Here is a 23,990-nt window from a genome sequence, read left to right as displayed (position 1 = left end):
GACTTTCCAGTGCTTTCAGCCACTCTGTTGTCTCCTTCCCTCTCCCCAACGAGAATTTCTCCCATTTTGCCCCAAGGTAAAACAAATGAAAGGATCACAAATTTTGATAAGCCCTTCATAGGAGATGAGGGTGTGATTGACATATCTGGGGAGGTTCTAATCAGAGGAGGGGTTAGAAAAGGCCTCTTTGATAGAAGACGTATAACAGCGAAAAGAACCGGAAAGGCCGGCCCCCTTCCAGGCGGAGGAAACAACAACTTGCCCTAAGCCTCAGATAGTACAAGGAACCCTGGGTGTGGGGGGCGGCAGTGGTGGTCGTGGGGTGGGAAAGGTGGGAGATATTGGGGCTTAAACAAAATGAACAAGGGGGAAGACTGAACTATAGAAGGAGGCAGAGGCCACATCAGGCAGGGAGGGCCTTGGAGTGCCCCATTGAAGAATAGAGACTTCTTCTAAAGTTTGAGGATGCAATAGACACTGGAAAGTAGAGCCAAGGTCCTGAGACTTTGGTATTTAATAAAAATAATTCGCTGATGTTCTTTAGCTAACAACGAATGTGATTGGTTTTTTTTGTTGTTGTTTTGTTTTTAAAGTAGGGAATGAATTCAGGGCCTTCACAGTGAGGTACATCCTCAGCCCTTTTTGGTTTTTTATTTTTAGACAGGGTCTTGCTACATTGTTAATATGCTTGGGTTGGGCTCGGATTTGCAATCCTCCTGTCTCAGCCTCCCAGACTCCTAGTATTTACAGGTCTGCACTATAGGTCATGCCTGGCTTGATTACTCTTCATTTTTAAAATTTTTGTTAATCTGCAAAAATTCACACATTCACAGCATATAATGTCATCAGAGAATCTTTACTCGTGCTTTTGCCAGCGCCAGCATTGGCCTGTGCAGTCCCTGTCTTCGTTGTGTTGTTGTGCTCCTTTCACTCTTTTCTTGAGGTCTGTTTTTTCTCACAGAGGCCATGTCTTGCAAGTCTACGTTTGCGGTCCATTTTTCTTTACATGATCCATGGAATTGTAACTTATGCCAAAGCTAGTTATCTTGCCACCCACCACCAAAATGGGCTCTGAATCCAAATATAAAGATGACTTTTTGTATGGTCTTGTACATTTTAGCTATTTTTCAATTTCTGTTGCCTTCCCCGGGATTAAAGATATCAGTAACCATTTATTTCCTCTGAATTTGTCATGAACTTCCTGGTCTGCATAGTCACTGTGTTTTTCTTGAAGGGAGCCAATCTTCAAGCAGAAAGAGGGAAAAGACCTGCATAGAAAGATGGCCATTAGCTTTTGGAATTGCAGCTCCCCTTCACCTCTCAGGCAGCCAGTTCTGAAGAAAGGAGCTCACTGTGTCACTAAGCGTGGGAAGTCCATTATTGCCACTGTGTGTATTTGGTGCGCATGTGTGTGTGTGTGTGTGTGTGTGTGTGTGTGTGTGTGTGTTTTGTTTTGTTTGAGAGAGGGTCTCATATATAGTTCAGGCTGTCCTTGAACTCACTGTGTTGTCCAGTCTGTCCTTGAACTCACTAATTATCTATCTGCCTCACCCTCCCAATTCAAGGATTATGGGCATGTGCCCCACACCCAGCTTTGTTTTCTATTTTATTTATTTGTTTGTTTGTACTGGGGATTGAACTCAGGACCTTGCGCTTGCCAGGCAGGTGCAGCAACACTGAGCTACATCTCCAGCCCCTGTTTTTTATTTTGAGAAGGGGTCTTGTTTGCTAAATTGCCCAGGCTGAGTTGAAACTTGCAATCTTCTTGCCTCACCCTCCCATAGTGTTGGGATTACAGGTGTGCACTCCCATGTTCCGTTTATATGTATTTTATAGTCACCTGCAATTTAACAACACTCTTTCCTCTGTTCTAAAAAATAAGTTATACATATCTGGGCTGGGTAGTTAGATAAAAGACGGGGGAATTCCATTCCTTAAGAATGGAAGGGAAGGGCAGGGGACTTAATTCGGTGGTTCCAGCGCCTGCCTCAAAAGTGTAAGGTTTAGAGTTCAATCCCTGGTACAAAAAAAAAAAAGACTGGAAGGCAAGATGAGCACAGGAAGGGAATGATGTCAGAGGGTTTGTGTCTGAGGCCATTGCAGAAAATATTTACAGGAGGATTAAAGGGGACAGGTGGACTAGCAAGAAAGGGGTTCCAAGTATAAAGTAGCTTAGCCTAGCATGATGGCAGTAGAATCAGGCAAAGGGACATGTTCTATGCACACCCTGAAGGTTGTGGTGGACAAATGTTCAGCTGCCCAAGAATGCTGTGTAAGTTAAGCTCCTCCCTCCCAGTTTCTTGAGAGTGAGCAAGGCGACAATCTCCTTTATTGAAGCTGGATAGGAGCCTGACCTGGCTGGCCAATCAAAGCACTTCATCCTTCCTGCACACTGGCTCAGGAACGAAACAGAACACAAGGCACAACCAGTAAAAGTTTTCTCAGTACTTCTAATATTATTTTTACATTTAAAAATATTTCAATTTTTTGAAATGCTGAAGATCAAGCCCATGGCCTCATACATGCTAGTTAAGAGCTCTGCAACTGAGCCTCTTGCCCAGCTTTTGTCAATTGGTTCAACTAGAGCTGGTGGGGAATGTGACATGGCTTTTCCTTCTCTTGGGATCTCAGGTTGAGGATCAGCTTGTCCATCTCCCAGGAGACCTTTTCCGAAAAAGAGAATGAAGGTGATAAGTGAAAAGAACCAGAGATGAAAGATGAAGCCACATGGTAGTGCAGGTCTGTAATCCCTGCATTTGGGAGGCTGAGGCAAGAGGATCACCATGAGTTTGAGGCCAGTCTGAATTACATAGCAAGACTCTGTTCAAAAATGAAAATGAAAAAAAAAAAAAAAAGAAAGGAAAAAAGCTGGACAGACAGTGCACACTAAAGTAATCCCAGCACTGGGGAGGCTGATGCAGGAGGTTCACTGCAAGTTCGAGGCCAGCCTGGACCACATAGTGAACTGTAGCCTGAACTACACAGTGAGATCGTCTCAAAAAAAAAAGGGAAAGATGAAGCAACATGTGTTCTAGAACATTTAAATTCCTGTGCACGGGCAGACCACTTCCACCTGTGTGTTTCCTATGATCTGGTTCTTTGCCCCACCTCCACCCCCTCCCCAAAATCTTTGTTCCTCTTTCCTTCCCATATTAAATGGCAACTCCATCTTCCCAGTGGCTGGAATTATTCTCAGATTTTTCTGTTTTTGTTATAATCATGTACAATTCTTGGTTATACTGTAAAGTGCGCACCGACAATATCTGATCTCTCCCACTCTTTAATTTTGAGACAAGTTCTCCTTAAATTGCCTAGGCTGGCCTTGAACTCCCAACCCTTGAGCCTCAAGTCTCACATAGCTGGAATGAGAGGCATGGATTACCACATCTCACTCACATTCTTTTATTTATTTATTTTTTCAGTCACATCCTTTTAAACTAGAAATAATATCACTTTTCTGCTCATGACCTTATAGTGACTCCCAGTTTCCCTAACAATTAAAACTCAAGGTAGCCAGGCATGGTGGTGCATGCCTGTTATCCCAGCACTCCAGAGGCTGAGGCACGAAGATCACTGTGAGTTCGAGACTAGCCTGGGCTACACAGTGAGTTCCAGGTCAGTCTCACTATGTAGTGAGACCCTGTCTCAAACCCCACCCCACCCCCCAAAAAAACAAAAAAACTCAAGGGCTGGGGATTTAGCTCAGTGGTTCCTCTGACTGCCTCACAAGCTCAAGGTCCTGAGTTCGATTGTCGGTACCAACACACACACATACACACACACACACGTCCTCACTGTGGCCCAGCAGAGCTGAGGTCCAAGCAGGGCTCTGACCTCATTGCTTCCTTTTCTTCTGTCACACAGCCCTCTGGAGCTGTCCTCTACTGTCTCCCTGCTGTTCCCTCTGCAGGACAGTCATGATCCCACTTCAGGGATTACACCAGCCCTTCCATTTATTTATTTATCTATTTATTTATTACCGGGGATCGAACTCAACACTTTGCACTTGCAAGGCAGGTGTGCTACCACTGAGCTATTCCCTCATCCTTGTGTATTTTTAAGGCTGAATATGCCAAGAAAAAGTTTCAGTCTGGGTATGCCTCCTTCCTTTACCTCCCTCAAGCCCTTATTTAAACTTTCCCTTTTCAGTGAGGTTTCCTCACCACCCATTTAAATTGTAGTCACTTTTCCTAGTAATTCTGGATTTTTCTCCATTGTCTTTTCTTCCTAACAGTTTTCACCATATTTTGTTTTGTTTTGTTTTTTGTTTTGTACTGGGGATCGAAATTGGACCTTTTGCTTACAAGGAAGGCAGAGGAACCACTGAGCTAAATCCCCAGCCTGGTTTTCACCATTTGACAAACTATGTATTCTGCTGCCATGTTATGTCAGCTCTGTGAGTGGAAGTTTTTTTGTACGTTTGCTGCCCGCTCTCCCAGTGCGTAGAGTAGTGTCTGGTCCTGATCGATATATATTTACTAAGTCAACAACCCAAGTCATTCAGTTCCCCTTTTGGCTTAAACTCATTCAGGATGTGTTTCTGTCACTTGCACCCAGAGTGCTAATACACACTGAGTACTGTAGAGTGGTGTACTGTAAGCTTCCCTCTCTCTGGGTCTGTCACCTCTCAGCAGGTGGATGTTCTATCAGATGTGGCTCTTTTTATAGCAAGTGACAGAAAACACATGTGGAAACACCACCACCAGTAGGGGGAATTTATTGTCTCAGGCAGTAATAGTCTTAAGATAACATGAACTTCAGAGAAGCTTGGAATCAGTGAAGGCTGTCATCACGACCTGTATTCTGTGGTAGAAGTCAGTTTTCTTTCCTTCTTTCTAAAATTTGAGCAGGGTCTCACTATGTAGCCTAGGTTGGCCTCAAAATGGTAGTAATCCTCCTGCCTCAGCCTCTCAAATGCTGGGATAACAGGCATTCCCACCACACTTGATTTAGGTCAGCTTTATTTCAAAAGGGATTCCTCACGGTGGCGAAATAGCTTTGGCGTTTGTCCTTTTGTTTTGTTTTGGTACTAGGGATGGCGTTTGTCCTTCTTTTGGAGTCATTTGTCATTCTTTTTGGCCTCAGGATCTGAACCCCAATGTCTGAAGGCTCTCCCAACTTGTAAGGCAGAGAGCCCTCTGTCACTGCAAAAGCTGGGATACTGGCCAGCCCCTCTCCCAGCTTCCTCAGCTCCTGATTCAGACTTCACTGTGGTCTGAGGGGTCACTTGGGCAGTGGGATTTTTTTCCTAGTTGTACAGAATCCAGGCCTAGTCCTGTGGCATTCCTAGATATTCTGTTACCCGGGATGCTTTCCATAAAGTCCTTTTCTGCTTAAATGGGCCAGACTTATTTTCTGTTGCATAAAACCAGGGACCCTTTCTGATATACTCTAACAGCTCTGAAAACTGAGAAACAGCTCTCATCAGAATCAGACCTCACAGAAGATCAAGGATACTTGTCTTTATTATTATTATTATTATTATATTATTTTTGGAGATGGAGTATTGCTGTGTAGTTCAGGCTGAACTTAAACTCTTTATGTAGCCCAGGTTGACCTCAAACTCATAGCAATCCTCCTGCCTCAGCCTCCCAAGTGCTGGGATGATAGGCAGGCAACACCATACCTAGCCAAGATACATCTTTTCCCAAACCTCAATTAATTGTCTTTTCATATCGCAATGGCCTAAATTAGTTCATAGGCCCACATTAGATGCTCTGGCCAGGGTAACACCATGTCTGACAAATCTTTTATTTCTCTATTTTGTGTGAGTGTGAGTGTGTGTATGGGTGTGTGTGTGTGTGTGTGTGTGATCAGTTTAAGCTGGGTAATGAAGTAGTCTGTCTGGTAAAGGAATAACAGTTGACAGATCAGATTAAAACAACCACACTCTGCCTGGAGTAAGGGGTGAGTGTGTGCCCTAAAAACCTAAGTAGCTGCAACATGCTGTGGGAGAGGGCAAGGCTGATGGGGAGGAGCAATCAGTGTCTATTGTTTTTGGGGTCGCAAAGTGTGGGGCCTGAGACCAAATCCAGCTTGCCACACAATCCTGGTTTCATGTGGGCCAAGAGTTATAAAAGATTGAAAAGTCTTTCCTTCTTTAAAAATTAAAAAAAATTTTTTTAATTGTTTTGCTGGGGCTTGAACTCAGGGTCCTGCACTGAGCTACATCTCCAGCCCTTTTCAGTTATTATTTTGAGATACAGTTTCACTGTGTCACCCAGCCTGGCCTCAAACTTGTGGTCCTCTTGCCTCAGACTTCCAAATATTTGGGATTGCAGGGCTGTGTCACACACCTGGCCAGATGAGACTCTTTTCCAGCGCTTCTTGGTGTGTCGGATTGAAGCCACAATATCAGATTGGATTCCACATTGATTCCTTCCTCTGAGAATTTTAAAGAAGGCATTGCCACACCAGTTACTGGCACAGAAGTTGGCAGCAAGACAGTAGGACGTGTTGTTCTCCACTTCCTAGCACAGGATGCCCATGATGTGGTTCCCCAACCTATGTCCAGGGAGATGCTGGGACACCCAGACTTGATGGTGGGGAAGTCTTTAGGCGCAGAGAAGGCTGCTTGGCCTGGGCCAATTGTAGCTGTCCACTGCCATCTCTTTCTTAATATTGGGGATGCTGTAGGAACTATAGCCTTCATGTTCATCTTCTTTGTGGATATAGCTGAGCTCGCAATCATGCTGCATTTGCAGGCTGGCCTCCTCCCTAGGGCATAGATCCTTGATGTGGTGCTCATAAGGCAAGCAGATTACAGGGGAGTCACAGAAGCCATGAGAAATCAGGCCATTCCCTGGCCCTCCTGGCCACAGGAGGGGAATGTGTGCTCCATGGACACCTCCACATCGACACTGCTGCTGGTGTGAACACAGATCATCAGAAATGGTGTCCGTGAAGCTGGGCCTGGGGGTGCAGGCCTGTAATCACAGCATTTGGGAGTCTGAAGCAGAAGGGCCTGAGTTTGTGGCCAGCCAGGGTTACTTAGGGAGTTCAAGTCCAACCTGGATTTCATAGTGAGACCCTGTCACATAAAACCAAGGAGGAGGAGAAAATGGCCCTCCCTGGTCAACTGGTAGAACAGTTTGGCCACGGTTCCCAGGCATCAGAGCTTTGGGGCAGATCCACTGCACAGCAAAGTGAACCCTCTGGGGTAGGCCACGACGGTGCCACCCAGCCTTCTCACGCAGCTCAGTCCGCATTGCAGAAGTTGTGGGCGGCCTGCCAGGTAGTATTAGGTTCATGCACAGAGGTGACTAGATGTTCTCTCCTGGCATTGTTTAGCATCACCAAGTAACAGGTAAGAGCCAGTGACCGTGGCATCTGGATCCTGGAGTCGCTGAGACCCATGGCCGGGAGTGGAAGAGAGGTGAACGCCACAGTGAAGCTGTGGACAGGTGAACTGCCAACTGACCCTGCCATAATGAGCTGTTAACAGCCGGGGTACAACCTGCCACTGCTGCACTGCCTGCCCTTCCAAGTCACACAAAAACATAATGTCCTTGTTTGTTCCAAAAATGGAGCTATGTGCTCTACTCTGCTTTCTTACTTAATTCATCATAGTGTACTTCCAAATCAGTCGATTTTAATCTGGAATAAGAACTGTACAATATCCCATTGGAGTTATTTCCCAGTTTGCCCAGCTATCCCCCATAGATAGAAATTCAGGTGGTTTCCAGTTCTTTACTACTGCAAACAACACTACAACAAACAAGTTTATTATTTGTGTATATTTAGGTATTAACACTTTTTGTTGTTGTTGTTGTTGTTTTTGAGACAGGGTCTTACTATGTAGCTCAGGCTGTCCTTGAACTCACTGTGTAGCCCAGGCTGGCCTCAAACTCGAGGTAATGCTCCTGCTTCAGCCTCCCAGATGCTGGATTACAGGTGTGCACTACCATGCCCAGCTTGTATTGATGTCTTTATTTTTTCAAGATATTTTCCTGAAAGTGTGATTGCTAGGCAAAAGGTTATGCATGTTTTAAATCTTGCTAGATATCAACAGAGTTTTAAATTTTATTTATTTATTTAGAGACAGGGTCTCATTGTGTAGTTGAGACTGACCTGGAACTCACTCTGTAGCTCAGTCTGATCTCGAACTCACAGCGATCCTCCTGCCTCAGCCTCCCAAGTGCTGGGATTACAGGCCTGCGCCACCACACCCAGCTGGATTTCTTTTCTAAAGGGCTGTAGGAATTTTAACTCCCAGTCAGTCAATCACTATGTATTCATACTCCTATATACCAGATACTGACTGCCCTAGGCTCTAGGGATTTAGCTATATTCCAGACAAGGTTTCTTCCCTCCTAGACTTTGTTTCCTAGTGGGAAAGACAGATTGAACCAACAAAGCAACAAGCAAAACTAATTCCAACACTTAGGCACGATGTCACAAGCCTGTAATCCCAGCTATCCAGGCATTAGCAAGTTATTCAAAATTGAAAGTTTGAGGCCCACCTGTGCAATTCAACAAGATTCTAAAATCTTACAATTTAAAAAAGGAGCTAGATATGGGGGATACAGTAGTAGTAGCTCAGTGGCAGAGTGCTCCTGGGTTCTGTCCCCAGTACCCTTTCCACCCCACACAAAGAAACTCCAGAGAAGCGCTATGAAGAAAATGAACCAAGCCAGGCATGGTGACCCATTGTAATCGCAGCACTCTGGAAGGCTGAGACAAGAGGATTGTAAATTTCAGTCCTGACTGAGAAATTTAGCAATTTAGAGAAGCCCTGTCTCAAAATAAAAAAGCGGGGTTAGGGACATTTCTCAATGCAAAGACCCTGGGTTCAATCTTTGTACCAGAAAAAAAAAAAAGAGAGATGGAGCGAGGGAGGGAGGGAGAGAGAGAGAGAGACAGAGAGAGAGAAAGCAGGTCACATGGTTGCTAACAGTGCCACAGATATAGCGGGGTGGATGGGGGGTGGATTTCACTCTCGAGTACCACCAAAGTCCAAATCACTGCACAGAGATGGAGGCAGGCTTTAGGCATGAGGGGTTATCAACCTCTCAGGGGAAGGAGACGATGCCCGGGGAAAAGTGGTGCCTCTTTATTCTGGCATCATCTATTCAACAGGAGGGTGAATGTCATGCATCCAAAATGAGGGAGTGCCCCTTCTGAGAAGAATGTCCAGGAGGCCAGTTTTCTCCTCATTCCTAGAGCACAGGCCTTGTTCTCTATAGGGCTGGTTGAGCTGATGTTTGGTGAGTTCACGTGGAGCGCAGTGCAGGGTTTGTGCGGGGTACAGAATTGTGTCCTTTTGTGCCTTTCACTAAGGGTCGCTCCTGCTCTGGATTATTGGAATTATCTAACTTTGGTTGCAGGTTTGATGCAAGACCTTGTTAGCCACGGTGAGGAGTCTGAATTTATTCTAAGTACACTGAAAAACCAAAGGGGGGGTTTTGATTTCAAAGATGCAGGTGATGGACTAGAAGCGGAAGGAACAGCAGGGAGAATAGTTAGGAGGTTATTGCCATCCATTTCACAAGCCAGAAAGGACAATGTCTGGAACTAGTGAGAGTGATGGTGCTTAGGGGTGATGAAGATGGGGCTGAGACTCAGTGGATTTGACCAGCAGTTGAAAAACCTGAGCCAGGCACGGTGGCCCACACCTGTAATCCCAGCATTCAGGTGGCTGAGGCAGGAGGATCAGGGAGAGTTCAAGGCCGGCCTGGAATACATAGTGAGACTTTGTCTCAAAAACAAAATAAATAGACGGGGATTTAACTCAGTGGTTCTGCAGTTTGATCCCCAGTACAAAAATAAACAAACAAATAAAAACAACAAAAAAAGCCCATTAGGATATGGGGAAGAAAAAGGGCAAATGCTACTTTTTTGTTTTGTTTTTTGAGACAGGGTCTCATTATGTAGCTGAGACTGACCTGGAACTCACTATGTAGTCCAGGCTGGTCTCAAACTCACAGTGATCCTCTTGCCTGTTTCCCGAGTGCTGGGATTACAGGTGTGTGCCACCACACTCAGCTTGTGAAATGCTACATTTTTGACCTGAGCAAGAGGATGAATGAAGATGGGATTGGGGTAGGAGCCTTGATTAAGAACACTATTTTATTTTGTTTAATTTATTTTTGGTACCAGGGATTGAACTTAGAACCACTGAGCTAAATCCCCAGCCCAAGAATGCTATTCTAGCTGGGGGTTTGGCTCAGTGGTTCTGCTGCCTGCCTTGTAAGTGCAAGAGCCAGAGTTTGATCACCAGTACCAGAAAAAAAAAAAAAAAAGATATTTTAGACATGTTTATCATGGAGGGAACCTAGGTGGTGTATGTAGGTTTTGCTACATAGCAAAACTCTACCCCCCAAAAAAAGACAAAGAATATACAGTGCAATTTTATTTATTGATTGATAGGGTCTCTTACGTAGTTCAGGCTGGCCTTGAACTCACTATGAAGCCCAGACTGCCTCAGCCTCCTGCATGCTGGGAATCACAGGTGTGCACCACTACACCTCGCTGGAAATACCTGTGAAACACATTCCTCTATCAGAGGAAATAGTAGTGTTCATTAGAAAATGTTGAGACTCGAATAATAAAATATACCACACATCAGGTGTGTGACACAAGGAAGTGATATTTTGACGGATATTTATAGTGCAGGTGCTTAGACTGGGAAGAATTTAGAGATGGATTAGGGATACATATACATAGGGAACTGAGCAAATGCCCTAAGAACTGACTTCAGGGATGGCCAGGGTTGTGTGAGACAGGAAAATGGTGGACTGCCAGAGGCTCAGACAGGATGGAAACACTGAATATGCCTCTCTATACATTGGGGATTCCTGGGTGCAGATTTTTTTTGGTACCGGAGACTGAACTCAGGACTTGTACTTGCAAGGCAGGCAGCAGCACCACTGAGCTAAAGCCCTGGCCGTGTGTGCAGATTTTTTAATTTCTTCATCTCTATCCTGTAGCACAGAGCCTGTAGAAGGTACTCAGGAATTACTGTCAAATGAATACATACAGCCAAAATGATGATGGAACTGCATCAGAGGATGTGGAAGCACAAAATGTCCATGCTTGGAGGCACTAGGGTAAAAGAATAAAATCTTTTTTCTGTAGAACTAGGAATCAAGCCCAGCACCTTGTTTTGGCTCTACTGTTGACTTATAACTCCAGTCCTAAATCCTTAAGTTTTATAGTGGGAAAGCAATAGGGAATGCTAAAACTGAAAACTTTAGCAGCACTAGCAGTTGGGCATGATGGCATTTGCCTGTAATCCCAGCACTCTGGAAGCCTGAGGCAGAAGGATTCCATGTTTGAGCTCAGCCTGGTCAACTTAGTAACTTAGCAAAACTCATCTCAAAAAATGAAAAAGGGCGGGGTGGGGGTGGGGTCAAGGATTTAGCTCAGTAGTTCTGCTGCCTGCCTCGCAAATGCAAGGTCCTGAGTTTGATTTCGGTACAAAAACAAATAAATAAATAAATGAAAAGGGCTGGGAAAGGCATTAGAAACACGCAACTTAAAAAGTATGAAGTCCATGATTTAGGATGACTGTCTTTGCAGTGCTCAGGATTTAACCTCACGCATGCTCAACAAGTGCTCTACACTGAACTACATTTCCAATCCTGACTTACAATTATTTGACTTTTGATTTCTGGACTTTATGATGGTGTCAAAATGCACCAAAAAGATGGGCGTGGTGGTGCACATCTTAATCCCAGCACATGGGAGGTTGAGGCAAGAGGATCAGCAGGAGTTCAAGGCCTGCCTGGGCTACAGTAAATTCAAGGCCAGCCACTACATAGTGAGACCCTGTCTGAAAACAACAACAACAGCTCCAAACAAATTCTCACATAAAAAGTTTTTGCATTCAGATATTTACAAGATATTTAACACTTTAGTATAAAATAGGCTTTGTGTTAGGTGATTTGTCCACTTGCTGTATACTAATACAGCCATAATCATGCTAATATAGTTGCTTCTAGGTTGGCAAGGGTGAGGCCATGAGCAAGGAGAGAATATTAGAAGTCCAGAGAAGGCAGGCACAGATGGCTGGTCATCACCATAACAGTGGGTAAGTGGTGTGTGTGAGTGCGCATGTGTGGTGCACACCTGTAATTCCAGCACTCTCACCAGGGAGGCTGAGGCAGGAGAATTGCTGCAAATTCTTGGCCAGCCTGGGCTACATAGTACGCTCCTGTCTCAAAAAACAAGCAAATGAACAACAACAACAAAAAGTCTCCCAGCATACCAGACTCTATAAGTTAGAGCAGAGAGAGAAAAGAGTGGGGGAGAAAAAGAGAGGACAGAGGACAGGGAGAATGGCTAGAAGCTGAGTAGGTGAGCCTCAAAGCCAAAGGTGGGTGTTAGGAGTGGTGTGGATGCAATGTTTTTCCCTCACCCAGGGCAGTTGTCCCTCCTGTCTCTAAAGGATAGCTTCCTCCACAGCAAAGCCTCACCTAGAAACCTCTACACTCATCAGTACAAAAAGCCACAGCTTTTATTAAATAAAAGAGAGGTAGAAGACAGATAAGGGAACAGGCCAGACCCCTCATTTCCCCTTGCACATACACAGACACACAAGCAGACACAAGTAAATGACAGGGACGCTCAGGGGGCAGAGGGAGGCAGCACCCTCTTGGAATGGGCCTGGACCCAAGGGTGGGCTGAGACTTGGGCCAGCGGTAGCCGTTCAGATGGGTTATGTTTGAGCAGCTTGGAGATGAGGTCCTGGGCCCCTGTCGGCACAGAGGGAGGGAACTTCAGGTCCACCTGTAGGTGTGGAGGAAGAAGGTAGGGCTGCGTTTGTGTCATTTTCCTTGAGCATCCATTCTATTCAGAGACTGTCCCAGGCCCTGAAACCTAATCCGGCCACCTCTAGCCCTGGCGTCTACAGGTGAGCAAGCCCCAAGCAGCCCTCACCTTGACAATTCGCCGGTAAGTCTCATTGTGGGAGGCACTCTCGAAGGGGGGGTTGCCCACCAGCAGCTCGTAGCAGAGTACCCCAATGCACCACAGATCCACTTTCTCGTTGTGTGTGCGCCCCTCGATCATCTCTGGGGGTAGATAGTCCAGGGTACCACACATTGTTTTCCTCCTGGGGAGAGGGAGAAGGAGATGGGCAGGGGTCCCATAGCCAGACAGCCTCCCTCCCCTGCTACATGACAGCCGCAGTGCTGGGGGCTGTTCCCGCAGCAGGGTGGGGTAGGGGTGGGGAGGAATAAACCCAAGTCCCAGGGTGGCTTGCTTATTATCCAGGCAGTACCACATCAAGGGGTATATCTCAGTAAGATGATCCGATACATAAACTGGGAGCACTGGTACACACTTGGAATCTCAGGCTAAGGCAGGAAGATCACAGTTAGAAAGCTAGCCTGGCAACTCAGCAAGAGCCTGAGTAAAATTTTTAAAAGAGCTGAGGATGTGGTTCCATGGTAGAACACTTGCTTAGCATACATGAATTCCTGCATTTCACCCTCAATACTGGAAAAAAAAATATGTAAAGGTAATGTTTATCTTAGAATTATCATTATTATTATTATTATTTTGGTTTTGTTGAGACAGGGTCTTGCTATGTAGCCCAGGCTGGGCTCAAACTTGTGGTGATCCTCCTGCCTCAGCATACTTGGCCTATAATTTGAGAATTATTTATTTTTTAGGTTTTTTTTTTTTTTTTTTTAGTTTTTTTATTGGAGTTAGGGTTTCACTGTGCAGTTCAGGCTGGACTTGAATACACTATGTAGCCTCAGCTGGCCTAGAACTCATGGTGGTACATGTCTATAACTACAGCATTCTGGAAGGATGAGGCAGGAAGATCCTAAGTGCCCCTCACCCCACCAGCCTGGACAACTTAGTAATTTAGTGAAGCTTTGTTTCCAAAGGAAAAAGGCCTGGAGCATAGTTCAGTGCAAAAGCCTTGGGTCCAATTCTTGGTAACACACACACACACACACACACACACACACACACACACATGGTATGGGTAGCCAGGCAAGGTGTCATATGCCTGTAGTCCCAGAGTCCCAGGAAGCTGATGCTGGAGGGCCACTTGAACCCACAAGTTTTAGGTAGGCCAGCCTGGTCAACACAGTGAGACCCTATCATCTTAAAAAAAAAAAAAAAAAAAAAAAAAAGTCTGAGAGTTCCCTCCATGATATGGCAAGAATAACCCATATACTAAGTGGAAAATCTGAGCAACAGAATTGTTGAGTTCGCTTTTTTTGAAAGATGCTATTTCTAGCTGCGGATTTAGCTCAGAGGTTCTGCAGCCTACGTGCCAAGCACAAGGACTTGAGTTCGATCCCTGGTATTAAAAAAAAAAAAAAAAAAATACTATTTCTGTTTTGTACGAGGGTAAACCCCAGTGTTTCTGGGCACCCGGATTCCAAGAGGTTTTGTATTGTCTTGGACAGCCTTGCATAGGACTGACTTCTGGGCCACTGTACCTCAGGGAGGGGGCATGCACGGACCAGCCAAAGTCAGCGATCTTCAGCTCCCCTTGGAGCCCTAGGAGCAGGTTCTCTGGCTTTATGTCTCTGTGAATCACCTTCTTCCCATGGCAGTACAGCAGCGCATCCGCCAACTCTGCCATGATCTGCAGGACAATACCAGGTGGTCAAGCTGCCACTACTCCCAGTGTGTCCCCAGCTTAGAGCCCTCCCTGTGGTACCCAGGTGCCCACCCGGCCCGACCGTGGCTGTTCGCTGCTCATCAAAGGTGCGACTCTTCTGCAGCTCCTTATAGAGTTCTCCACGGGGCGCATATTCCAGAATCAAGTAGATCCGCCTCCGGTCATAGAAGTAGTTGTAGAGCCTCAGGATATTGGGGTGCCTGTGTAAGAGGCAGAGGACGGACGCCTCAGGCAACATCCTCACTTTGGGAAATCAGGGAAGATCACTGGGCTGACGGGATGAACTGGGGTCAGAAGTGGAACAGGGCTGGGAATCACAAGGGGGAGCAGGGGTCACCTGGCAGGGACTGACAGCTGGGGGTGGGGTGGTTAGTGGGTGGTGTTCACTGGCCACAGCTGTACACATAGCAGGCAGGGTAGAGCAGGGCTGAAGAGGAGGCAGGGAGGGGCTCAGGTTTAGAGGGGACACACTTACTGCAGATGGGCCTGGATTTCAATCTCCCTCCGCAGCTGGTGTTCCACGCCCTCCTTCTCGATCTGAGACTTGAAGAGGACCTTGAGCGCCACGATGAAATGGCTTTTCTTCTCCCGAGCCAAGTACACATTTCCAAATTTGCCTTTGCCCAGAGGACGCCCAATTTCAAAGTCATCGATCGTGAGGGGCCGCCTGATTAGGGTTGGGGGAAGGAAGCTCAGGGCTGGCTTGTCAGTCCTCCAGGATACTTGCTTTTGCCCCCCTCCTCCTGACCTTTGGCTGGGCCTCCTGGATTTTCTCTCTCTTTACCATTCCATCACTCTCTCTACCCCCAGGCTTGGGCACTTACGTGAAGTTGGGCACCCCATTGCAGTTCTCCACCACCTTCTGGCCAGGGACAGCTAAGGAAAGCGCAGGTAAGTTGAGGTCCTCCCATACTTGTCCCCTCCAGTCACCCCTCACCTCGACCCACTTACCTGTGGCCTGGCCATTGGAGCGGCTCATGAGGACAAGTGTAGATGGCGTGGCAGGCTCCTTTCGGAGAACTCTCTGGGGAAGGGTGTTCAGGCCTGATTGAGACTGAGAAGAACCAGGAGGTGGCTCTGAGGGTGCCTTTGTCCTGGTGATCAGGGTGGAATGTGCTGCAAGCAGCATTTCAGCTACTTGGTAAAGAACCACCCACCCTCCATTCCAAGAAAAATACTGATAACCACAGTTTGATTCCCCACCCCCAGGTTCTGCTCATTAAGGATTATTAATAGACAAATGACTTGGCCTGACATATAACATTTCACCTCTGGTGCGGACCTACAGTACCTTCTCAGGCATGTATGTAGCTGTTCAATCTACACAGTTCTGTCCATTTCACCACTCTCATTCTCCCAGCCCTCATCCCAGGGAGCAGCAGAGGGCTGGGTCAATGAACACCCACAATTCCAAGAGGTTAGCACCGTGGCACTCTCAAAGTCTCCTAAAAAGCTCAGACCATTAAGGCTTGGTTAACGTCCATAAGGTCTTAAATGTTGAAGCAAACATCAATAATTAAACCTTTGCAGCAAGACTTTAGGGACACCACGGGCTATTCTGATGGCACTGGGCCACTTGTTCACTTTCATTATCTCAGTATAAGAGTGACCAATGTAAAAGTGACAAAGCGTCCTCATTCAGATTCCCCTTGCCAGCCTTACTCAGTGCTCCATGAGAGAGGGGGTTGATGGGCAAGAGAACCAATGGACTTCTGGGGGCACCCAAGCCAGGCCTCCAAGGGAACAAAGTCTGTGGAGAGCCCCTTTCTTCTTTTGTTAAGAGAAGAAAGCCCTAGGGCCCCTAATCACCTGTTCACTGGGATTTACAGGTTGACAAATAACCAGCTGAACAAAATGCAGTCAAAAAAACATACATGGAGGATTCTAACACATATAATAAAGGCATGGCTGCCTGTAAACCCAGCACTCAGGAGGCTGAGGCAGGAGGATCACTGCAAGTTTGAGGCCAGCCTTAACTACAAAGCTAGACCTTGTCAAAAAATAAATAAATAAATCAGGGCCAGGGATTTAGCTCAGTGGTGGTGCTGCTGCCTGCCTCACAAGCACAAGGTCCCGAGTTTGATTCCTGGTATCAAATCGATCAATCAATCAATCAAATCAGAGGGTGGACGTTCAGTGGAGAGTGTTTTTAGGTTTTGTTTCTGGGGATCGAACTTAGGACAGGTTATGGCTGGACAGGACCAGGTTCTGTCGCAAACTGCTGGGCCCCCTAGGTCAGAGCATAAGGGCCAGAACGTTTCCTCTCAGAGAGGAGGCGGGGAAAGTGGGAAGGGCCTTACCGTCTGCCGGCCATAGGGCCAGGGGTAGGCGTTCTCCTTCTGGGCCATCCTTAGAGAGAAAGAGAAAAGGAGAGAAGAGGCGGGCGGAGAAGGAAACGAAGAGTGAGAAACAAAAAAGAGGAAGAGAGGGAAGGAGAGATCCGACCGATCTAGCCGGAAGGGCAGGCGAAAGGGAGCAACCCGGAGCTGGTCTTATCGCCCCCGCTCTGCTACCTGTCCCACCCACTTCTAGGATCCCCTCCCACTCCACCCATGAACGCTCAGCACACCGGTGGGGTGCGCGCGGGCCACCCCAACGGACCCGCGACCTGCCTGATCACCTGGCGCTAAGCCCGCGAAAGGAGATCAACTCACCTGGAGCCCGTGGCGCAAATACTGCACTACTCCTGTCACCCTGCAAGATGAAGGATTTGCCTGACCCAGGCCCTGCCGAGACACTTTCAAATCTCCCGCCAAGGCCCCATTGGTTGAGCCTGCCGCCCATCCCAATTCTTATTGGCTGTCTTCCTGTGACGTAGTCAGGGAAGACCCAATAGAAGAGGCAGAATAGGAGCCGCCTCATGCTCGATTCCGGTTTGGTAAATTTTCTCAAGACTCCCTAGTCAATTCTCTTTTTCTTTTAGAAAACCTTAATATGACTAGAATTTATCCTTATGCATGTGTGAGCTAGGGGTTATATTTGTTTTCTGCCAGATGGAGACCAGTTATGCCAAGACTGTTAAATTGCCCCTTTTCCATCAGAATTAAAATGCTTCCTTTAATAAAGTCTTCCTAAATAGAATCATCTTTCGCTATCTATGGGGGGGATTCTCTCCAGAACTCCACGGATACCGAAATCCGTGAATGCTCAATTCTCTCATATAAAATGGCATGTATTTGCGCATAGCCTTTTTATTTTATTTTATTTTATTTTATTTTTTTGTACCAGGGAGCGAATTTGGGTCCTTGCGCTTTTGAGGCCGGGCACAGGACCACTGAGCTCAATCCCTGGCCCCCATGTTCTTTAAATAATGGCCTTTCCGAAACATGTCAGGGCCGGGCATTGATGGCATGCTCCTGTAATCCCAGCACTCAGGAGGCTGAGGCAGGAGGATCACTGTGAGTTTGAGACCAGCCTGGGCTACATAGTGTGAGTTCCAGGTCAATCTCAAATACATAGTGGGACTCTGTCTCAAGAAAAAAAAAATTAATGAAGAACCAATCTTGAATATTTTCGATCTACTCCAAATCAATACGTTTATAAAATACAATACAAGCTTGTTGTGGCAATGCTTGCCTGTAATTCCAGCACCCTGGGAGACCAAGGCAGGAAAACTGCAAAAGTTGGAGCTCAGCTTGAGTAATTTAGGGATGCCCTGTCTCAAAATAAAAATTTTAAGAACTGCTGTGGATGTAGCTTAGTGTGACAACCTTGGTTTGAATCCCCGGTATTACAGTAATAAAGTAATACAAATGTATTCCTTGGAAAATTAAATCTAAACAAATAAAAAGTACAAGATCACATCTTTGTAATTGTGTGTGTGTGTGTGTGTGTGTGTGTGTGTGTGTGCGCGCGCATGCGCGCGCACGCGCTCTGAGGAATGCTAGAAGATTTTTATAGACTTACTCTCAAATTCTACACTGTCCTGTACCAATATGGACTACACTCTTAATACCACCTGCCTACACTGAGAGCAATAAATGCGGCTCTGTTCAAAATTGTGTTCTGTTTTCCTAGATCAGAAATACTAAAAATCCACTGTTTTGTAAATATGTTTTATTCTGTGTCATTAGTATTTTGTTCTTAGATTTTCTTCTGCTCTTCAAAGTATTAGAGATAGAACCTAGAGTCTCTGCTCTGAGGTACATCCCTAGCTTTTTTGTCACCACACATGTGCACACGCGTGCGTGCACATACACACATACACACACACACACCCGGTACTAGGGATGGAACTTGGGACCTTGAGCCACTGAGCCAACCCCCCCACCCTCTCTTGTTATTTTGTAGCAAGGTCTAAGCCATTAAATTCGGCCTCCTAAAGTGCTGAGATTACAGGCAAAAGCCTCCATTCCAGCCTTTCACTGATGTTTTGTTGTTTTTTTTTTGGTGGGGGGGGCGGGGGTTGGAACTCAGGTCCTTGTGCTTGAGAGGCAGCAGAACCACCGAGCTAAATCCCTGGCTCTCACTGATTCTTTTCTTTACTTTCCCCCGCTCCTTTTCTTTTCCTTCTTTCTTTTTTTTCTTTTTTCTTTGTTTTTGGTTTTGTTTTGCTTTTTGAGACCAAATCTCACTATGTAGCCTAGGCTGTCTTCCTGACTCACCCTCCCAAGTGCTGGGATTACAGGCATGTGCCACCAAGTCTGGCTCTCTGCACTCTTGACTTGATTTTCATCTCTTTGGCCATGTTGTGTGTGGTTTCCACTGGCCAAGTAACAATGAAAGGTGACCATGAAGGGATTGTCACTGTTCTGCAAGGGGCTAGTGTTTCATATGACTGGGAAGGGGCAGAACTCTTTTGTGTTCTAAACATCAGGATTATTGGTTACTAAATGTTTGGGATGTTAGACTTATTTATTTAGAGATAAGGGTCTCTCTATGCTGCCCAGACTGGCCTTGAATTCTTAGGCTCCAGTGATCTTCCTACCTCAACCTTCTGAGTAGCTGGGACTATAGATAGGTATGTGCCACTGTGCCACAGTACCTTCTGTTCTTTCCTTCTCTCCCCAACTTTTTTTTTCAGTGCTCAACCTAGGGGGGACTTAACCTAAGGGGGAAAACAAAGACTTAACCTAGGGCCTTGTGTATGCTATATAGTTGTTTAGCTCCGAGCTATATCCCCATTCCTTTTTATTTGAGACAGTCTCAGCTGAATTACCCAAGTTGAGCTGAAACTTGGGATCCTCCTGCCTCAGCCTCCCATGTAAGTAGGATTACAGATGTGCAGCACCACCCTAGTTTATTTTGTTTCTGATAATAGAATATTACAATAAAAAAAAATCTGAAGACCAGAATTTTCATCACTAACCAAAAGCCCCTTCCAGAAATAAAGGAGAGGTAGACTCAGAAGAGTCTGCAAGGTGCTTGCTGGGGAAGTCTGGTCATGTTTCGCCACTAAATTGTCCTCCTTAAAGTACATCTGAGATGCTACCGCTGATGTAAGGCGTCTCAGGATAAGGCATTCCTCTTCTATCCAGACAGCCACTCTATCTTCCATCTTCACAATGGAACACATCCTTGCTAGATAAATGAGAAATTTTGTGCTACATATATTTTACTATAAAATTATGAAAGCTTAAAAAAATAAAAGGGGAAAAGAACACACAAAATTTGCCAGGGATAATGGCGTGTGACTATAATCCCAGCACTCTAGGAGGCTGAGGCAGGACAATTTCAAGTTAGAGCCTGTCCTAGGCAACTTAATGACTTAGTGAGACCCTCAAAACAAAAAAAATTAAGGAGGCTGAGGATTCAACTCAGTGCTAATGATACTAGATTCATTCCCCAGCACCACACACACACACACACACACACACACACACACACACACAAGACAAAACCCAAACACACATATAACTTATTACAGGGCATGGGAGTGTTACATTCCATGAAATACCTTAAATATCAAGAGTGTTCTTTTGAGATGTGAATGTTTTTTTTGTTGTTGTTGTTGTTGGGTACCAGGGATCAAACTCAAGACCTTGTGCTTGTAAGGCAGGTGGTGGAACCACTGAGCTAAACCCCCAGCTGGAGTGTTCTTTTAAAAATCACCTGTGTACATATTCCATTAGTCACACCTTAACAGATCTTGTTATTTTTGATTCTGTCCAACTCCCCTGTTGTAGTCAAAGTGTGCAAGGAAATAGATTCAATACAGGACACAAAATTTATAGGATTATTTTATAATATAAACCCAAAATGTCAAATGCAGAGTAATGCAAGAAGTCTGTCCACTTGCTAGCGACCCAAAGAATCCAGCCAAGGGCCTGGATCCTACAGTAATGTCCTGCACAAGTCCTGCACAATCTTTCCTTCAGGTCTCGCAACGATCCTCAGGAGGATCTCCCACACCCAGACCACCCCAATTCAGTTCACCTGGGTGGTCCAAGTTGACCATTAGTTAATCCACCACATCCCCTCCACACATTACTCTCCCCAGGGGAGGAAACTGTCACTAGTGGCCAAAGGGAATTGCAGCAAAGCAACACCAACAGCTGACTTCATGCTTAGGAAAAAATGCTGCCCCTCTTCCCTGTGCTTCCCGGTGCTCCTCACATTCAGACAAACTTCTCTAGTAATGAACTGTATGAATGATCCTTGAAAGCATGGACTTTGACTTTTTTTTTTTTGTATTAGGGATCAAACTTGGGACCTTCTGCTTATGAGGCCGGTGGCAGAACTGATTTTTTTCTTTTAATGAAATAAGAGACATCCAGGTGAAGCTCCAGGGCACAATTTCAAGAATTAGGCCTGTCTGTGTCTATCGTTTTGCCACCATTTCCTGTATTGTTGCAATGGACAGAACTGTGTTCTTCCAGAAGTCCCACGTTGAAGCCCTACCCCCAGTGTTATTGTGTATTGAGTCAGAGTCTCAGTGAAGGTTAAGTAAGGGTCACAAGGTTGGGCCCTAACCTGGTGAAGCTGATATCTTTAGGAGAGGAGCCGGAGATAGCAAGTCTCTTTCTCTCTCTCTCTCTCTCTCTCCAGCCAGTGCAAAGGGAAGGCCATGCAAGGATGCAGGGAGAAGGAGGCCTCACCAATTGCTACTCCAGTGGTATGTTGGTCTTGGACTTGTAGTTTTCCGTCTGTGAGAGAATAAACGTCTGTTCTTCACGTCATCCAGCCGGAGGCATTTTGTTATGGTGCCTGAGCAGATTAGAGCAAATTTTAGTCAGCGAAAAGCTACAATTCCATCCAGGTGAGACTACTAAGGGCTCAAATCTTTCAGGAATGAATGTTTGTATCACACCAGGTTAAAAAAAAACACAACAAGGCTGGTTTGGTGTGCACACATGGAATCCTAGCTGCTTTGGAGGCTAAGGAGTCTTTCCTCATTTTGTTATTAATATATATTTGTGTGTGTGTGCTAGTAAATGTGGACCAAAAAGACAGAAAAGTGTTATGTTGCATCTTCTTATTAAAATAACAAACAGCTGTCGTAGCTTTCCACGATGGCCCACACTGTGTTTCTCAGACACACCGTGTACTTTTTCTTTGCTCCTACCCTTTTTTTTTTTTTTTTAATTTACTCAGCCCAAGCTTGCTCTACAGAGCCAGTTTCCCTCCCACTCTTCACTTTTACTTTCTTAAATAAACTTTGTAACTGCTTTAAAAAAAAAAAAATAGCGAGCTCAGGCACAGTGCTCTGGCTGGGGCAGCCAGCGTACCTCAGGCAACCAGAGCTCCTACCCTGTGTGGCCCTATGGAGTTATTAGATCTGCACGTTCAGCAAATGTGCTTTGCCATCGAGGGCTGGTCCACTGTGTGCCTATCTTGGTACAGGAGATGCAGGGATGGCTCCAGCAGAAGGCAAGCTGGGACCCGGGAGGTGGGGGAGGCTGAGGCAGATGCAAGGCTGGCAGCAGCTACTCTGTGGGCAGAGGCAGGACAGCCCCATCTCTTGCCAGCTTCCTTGCCTGTCACAGTAACAGCGGCACAATATTTAGTGGAGGAAAGATGAAGGAGGAGGAAATCTCCCATTGGGAAAGATAACGCCTCTCTGCGTGCATTAGGGAGAGAAGCGAGGCGGTGACAGCCTAGATTCCTTTGTGTTTTCTTGTGATTTAGCCCAAGCAGCAAAAATACCCCTTGTTCAGGTTTCTAGTGGGTGCTGAGAAGGTTGGATAAAGGCAGTGATTGTGTTTAACACCCTGTGTCACACTGCAAATTAATCAGAGATAACTAAAAACATGTTAAAATAATTTGAACTCAAATTTTGAGTACAAGAAGACAGTACTGGAAAAAAAATAATGAAAAAATAAAAAAGAAAGAAAGATAGCTTTTGCTTGAAAGAGTCACACGGCCCTTTGGATGACGATACAGTCAGAAGTACAGCTAAGGATAACTTTAGCTGGGAACTAAAGTTTCAGATCTACTCAGTAAAAATAAAACAGATGCACAATGATGCTCTTGGCAAAATTTAAAATAATTTAAATAAGAAAAAAAGCGTAGATTATCAGAAAACCAAGATATCTAAGTTTAGGAGAATTGCTTAATAATTTACAGCACTATTTTAAAAAATTAGGTGGTCATTAAAATTATAATTTAGATTTATGGAATGATATTTCTGTTGTACCACTGATAAACATGTTAAAATGCCAAAAAGAAAATGGTGTTTTAGGATAATGACCATAACCGACAGTTATTGCTTTAAAATTGATGATTACTACTTTCCAATATAGAATATATAGTGATATACATATGTTCTCCAAATAAGAAGTGTGGATTAGGGCTGGGGAGTTAGCTTGGTGGTTTTGCTCCCTGCCTTGTAAGTGCAACAACATGAGTTAAATCCCCAGTACCCTCCCCCAAAAAAACATGGAGACTGTTTTTTGTTTTTGTTGTTTTTTAAACAGTCTCATTATGTAATTCAGGCTGGGCTTGAACTCACAGTGTAGTTCAGGCTGGGTTTGAACTCATGGTAATCCTCCTGCCCCTGCCTCCAGAGTGCTGGGATTACAAGTATGCACAACCAGTCTTTGAGCTAGGATTTCCTACCTATTTGAGATTGAAGATATTACTGTTTTAATTGGTTGATTTGATAGAAATAGCAAAATGAAATAAAAATGCCCAAAATTTGTATTTTAGGGGGCATTCAGTCACCTTGGCAGGGGGGAGGTGGTCACAGAAACAATGAAATTCTTTTTTTTCCCATGTAATACAAGGAAACTCATTTTCTTTTTTTTTAAGAGCACTGCAGCTAATGTATTTTAAAAGACATTCTCAAAAAATAAAATAAAATAAAAAGACACTCTCGCTCGCTTTGGCAACACATATACTAAAACTGGAATGATACGGAGAAGATTAGCATGGCCCCTATGCAAAGATGACACACATGTTTGTGAGACATTCCTGTTTTTTTTTTTTTTTTCCAATTTGGGGCCTGTAGAGGTCATGGTCTTTT

The 23,990-nt window shown here is 45.3% G+C and overlaps 1 protein-coding gene, 1 long non-coding RNA gene, 1 other non-coding gene and 3 pseudogenes across 6 annotated transcripts; 3 read left to right on the top strand and 3 right to left on the bottom strand.

The window, feature by feature from the left end:
• Window positions 1-642: 642 nt before the first annotated feature.
• Window positions 643-1,378, bottom strand: LOC104855936 (annotated as a pseudogene).
• Window positions 1,379-12,226: 10,848 nt separating this feature from the next.
• Aurkb (aurora kinase B) lies at window positions 12,227-17,366 on the bottom strand. 4 transcript variants are annotated; one of them, XM_010614936.2, is made up of 9 exons: window positions 17,242-17,366; window positions 16,888-16,936; window positions 15,539-15,703; window positions 15,412-15,463; window positions 15,063-15,254; window positions 14,649-14,787; window positions 14,403-14,551; window positions 12,880-13,054; window positions 12,228-12,729 (listed from the first exon to the last, which is right to left on the bottom strand). In XM_010614936.2, the coding sequence occupies exons 3-9, from the start codon at window positions 15,564-15,566 to the stop codon at window positions 12,568-12,570; spliced, it is 897 nt and encodes a 298-aa protein (XP_010613238.1). In that variant the 5' UTR covers window positions 15,567-15,703; window positions 16,888-16,936; window positions 17,242-17,366; the 3' UTR covers window positions 12,228-12,567. The 4 variants fall into 4 exon arrangements, with proteins under 4 accessions (XP_019061722.1, XP_010613238.1, XP_010613237.1 ...); XM_010614935.2 differs by having other exon boundaries at window positions 15,539-15,641; XM_010614937.2 differs by lacking the exon at window positions 16,888-16,936 and having other exon boundaries at window positions 15,539-15,641.
• Window positions 15,121-17,231, top strand: LOC109117751. The gene is made up of 3 exons (XR_002025060.2): window positions 15,121-15,184; window positions 15,398-15,478; window positions 17,120-17,231. It is a non-coding gene; the product is annotated as an uncharacterized LOC109117751 (long non-coding RNA).
• Window positions 17,367-17,913: 547 nt separating the features above from the next.
• Window positions 17,914-23,990, top strand: part of LOC104855937 — a 7,310-nt pseudogene continuing 1,233 nt past the window's right edge.
• On the bottom strand, window positions 20,994-21,200 carry LOC117285942 (annotated as a pseudogene).
• Window positions 23,843-23,947, top strand: LOC117285948. The gene has a single exon (XR_004517067.1). It is a non-coding gene; the product is annotated as a U6 spliceosomal RNA (small nuclear RNA).

This window comes from Fukomys damarensis, unplaced genomic scaffold (genome assembly GCF_012274545.1).
Source record: "Fukomys damarensis isolate Sample0158 unplaced genomic scaffold, DMR_v1.0_HiC HiC_scaffold_13, whole genome shotgun sequence".
Lineage (NCBI taxonomy): Eukaryota > Metazoa > Chordata > Mammalia > Rodentia > Bathyergidae > Fukomys > Fukomys damarensis.
Note: the sequence above shows the minus strand (reverse complement) of the source record. Positions and strands in the feature narration are given on the sequence as shown.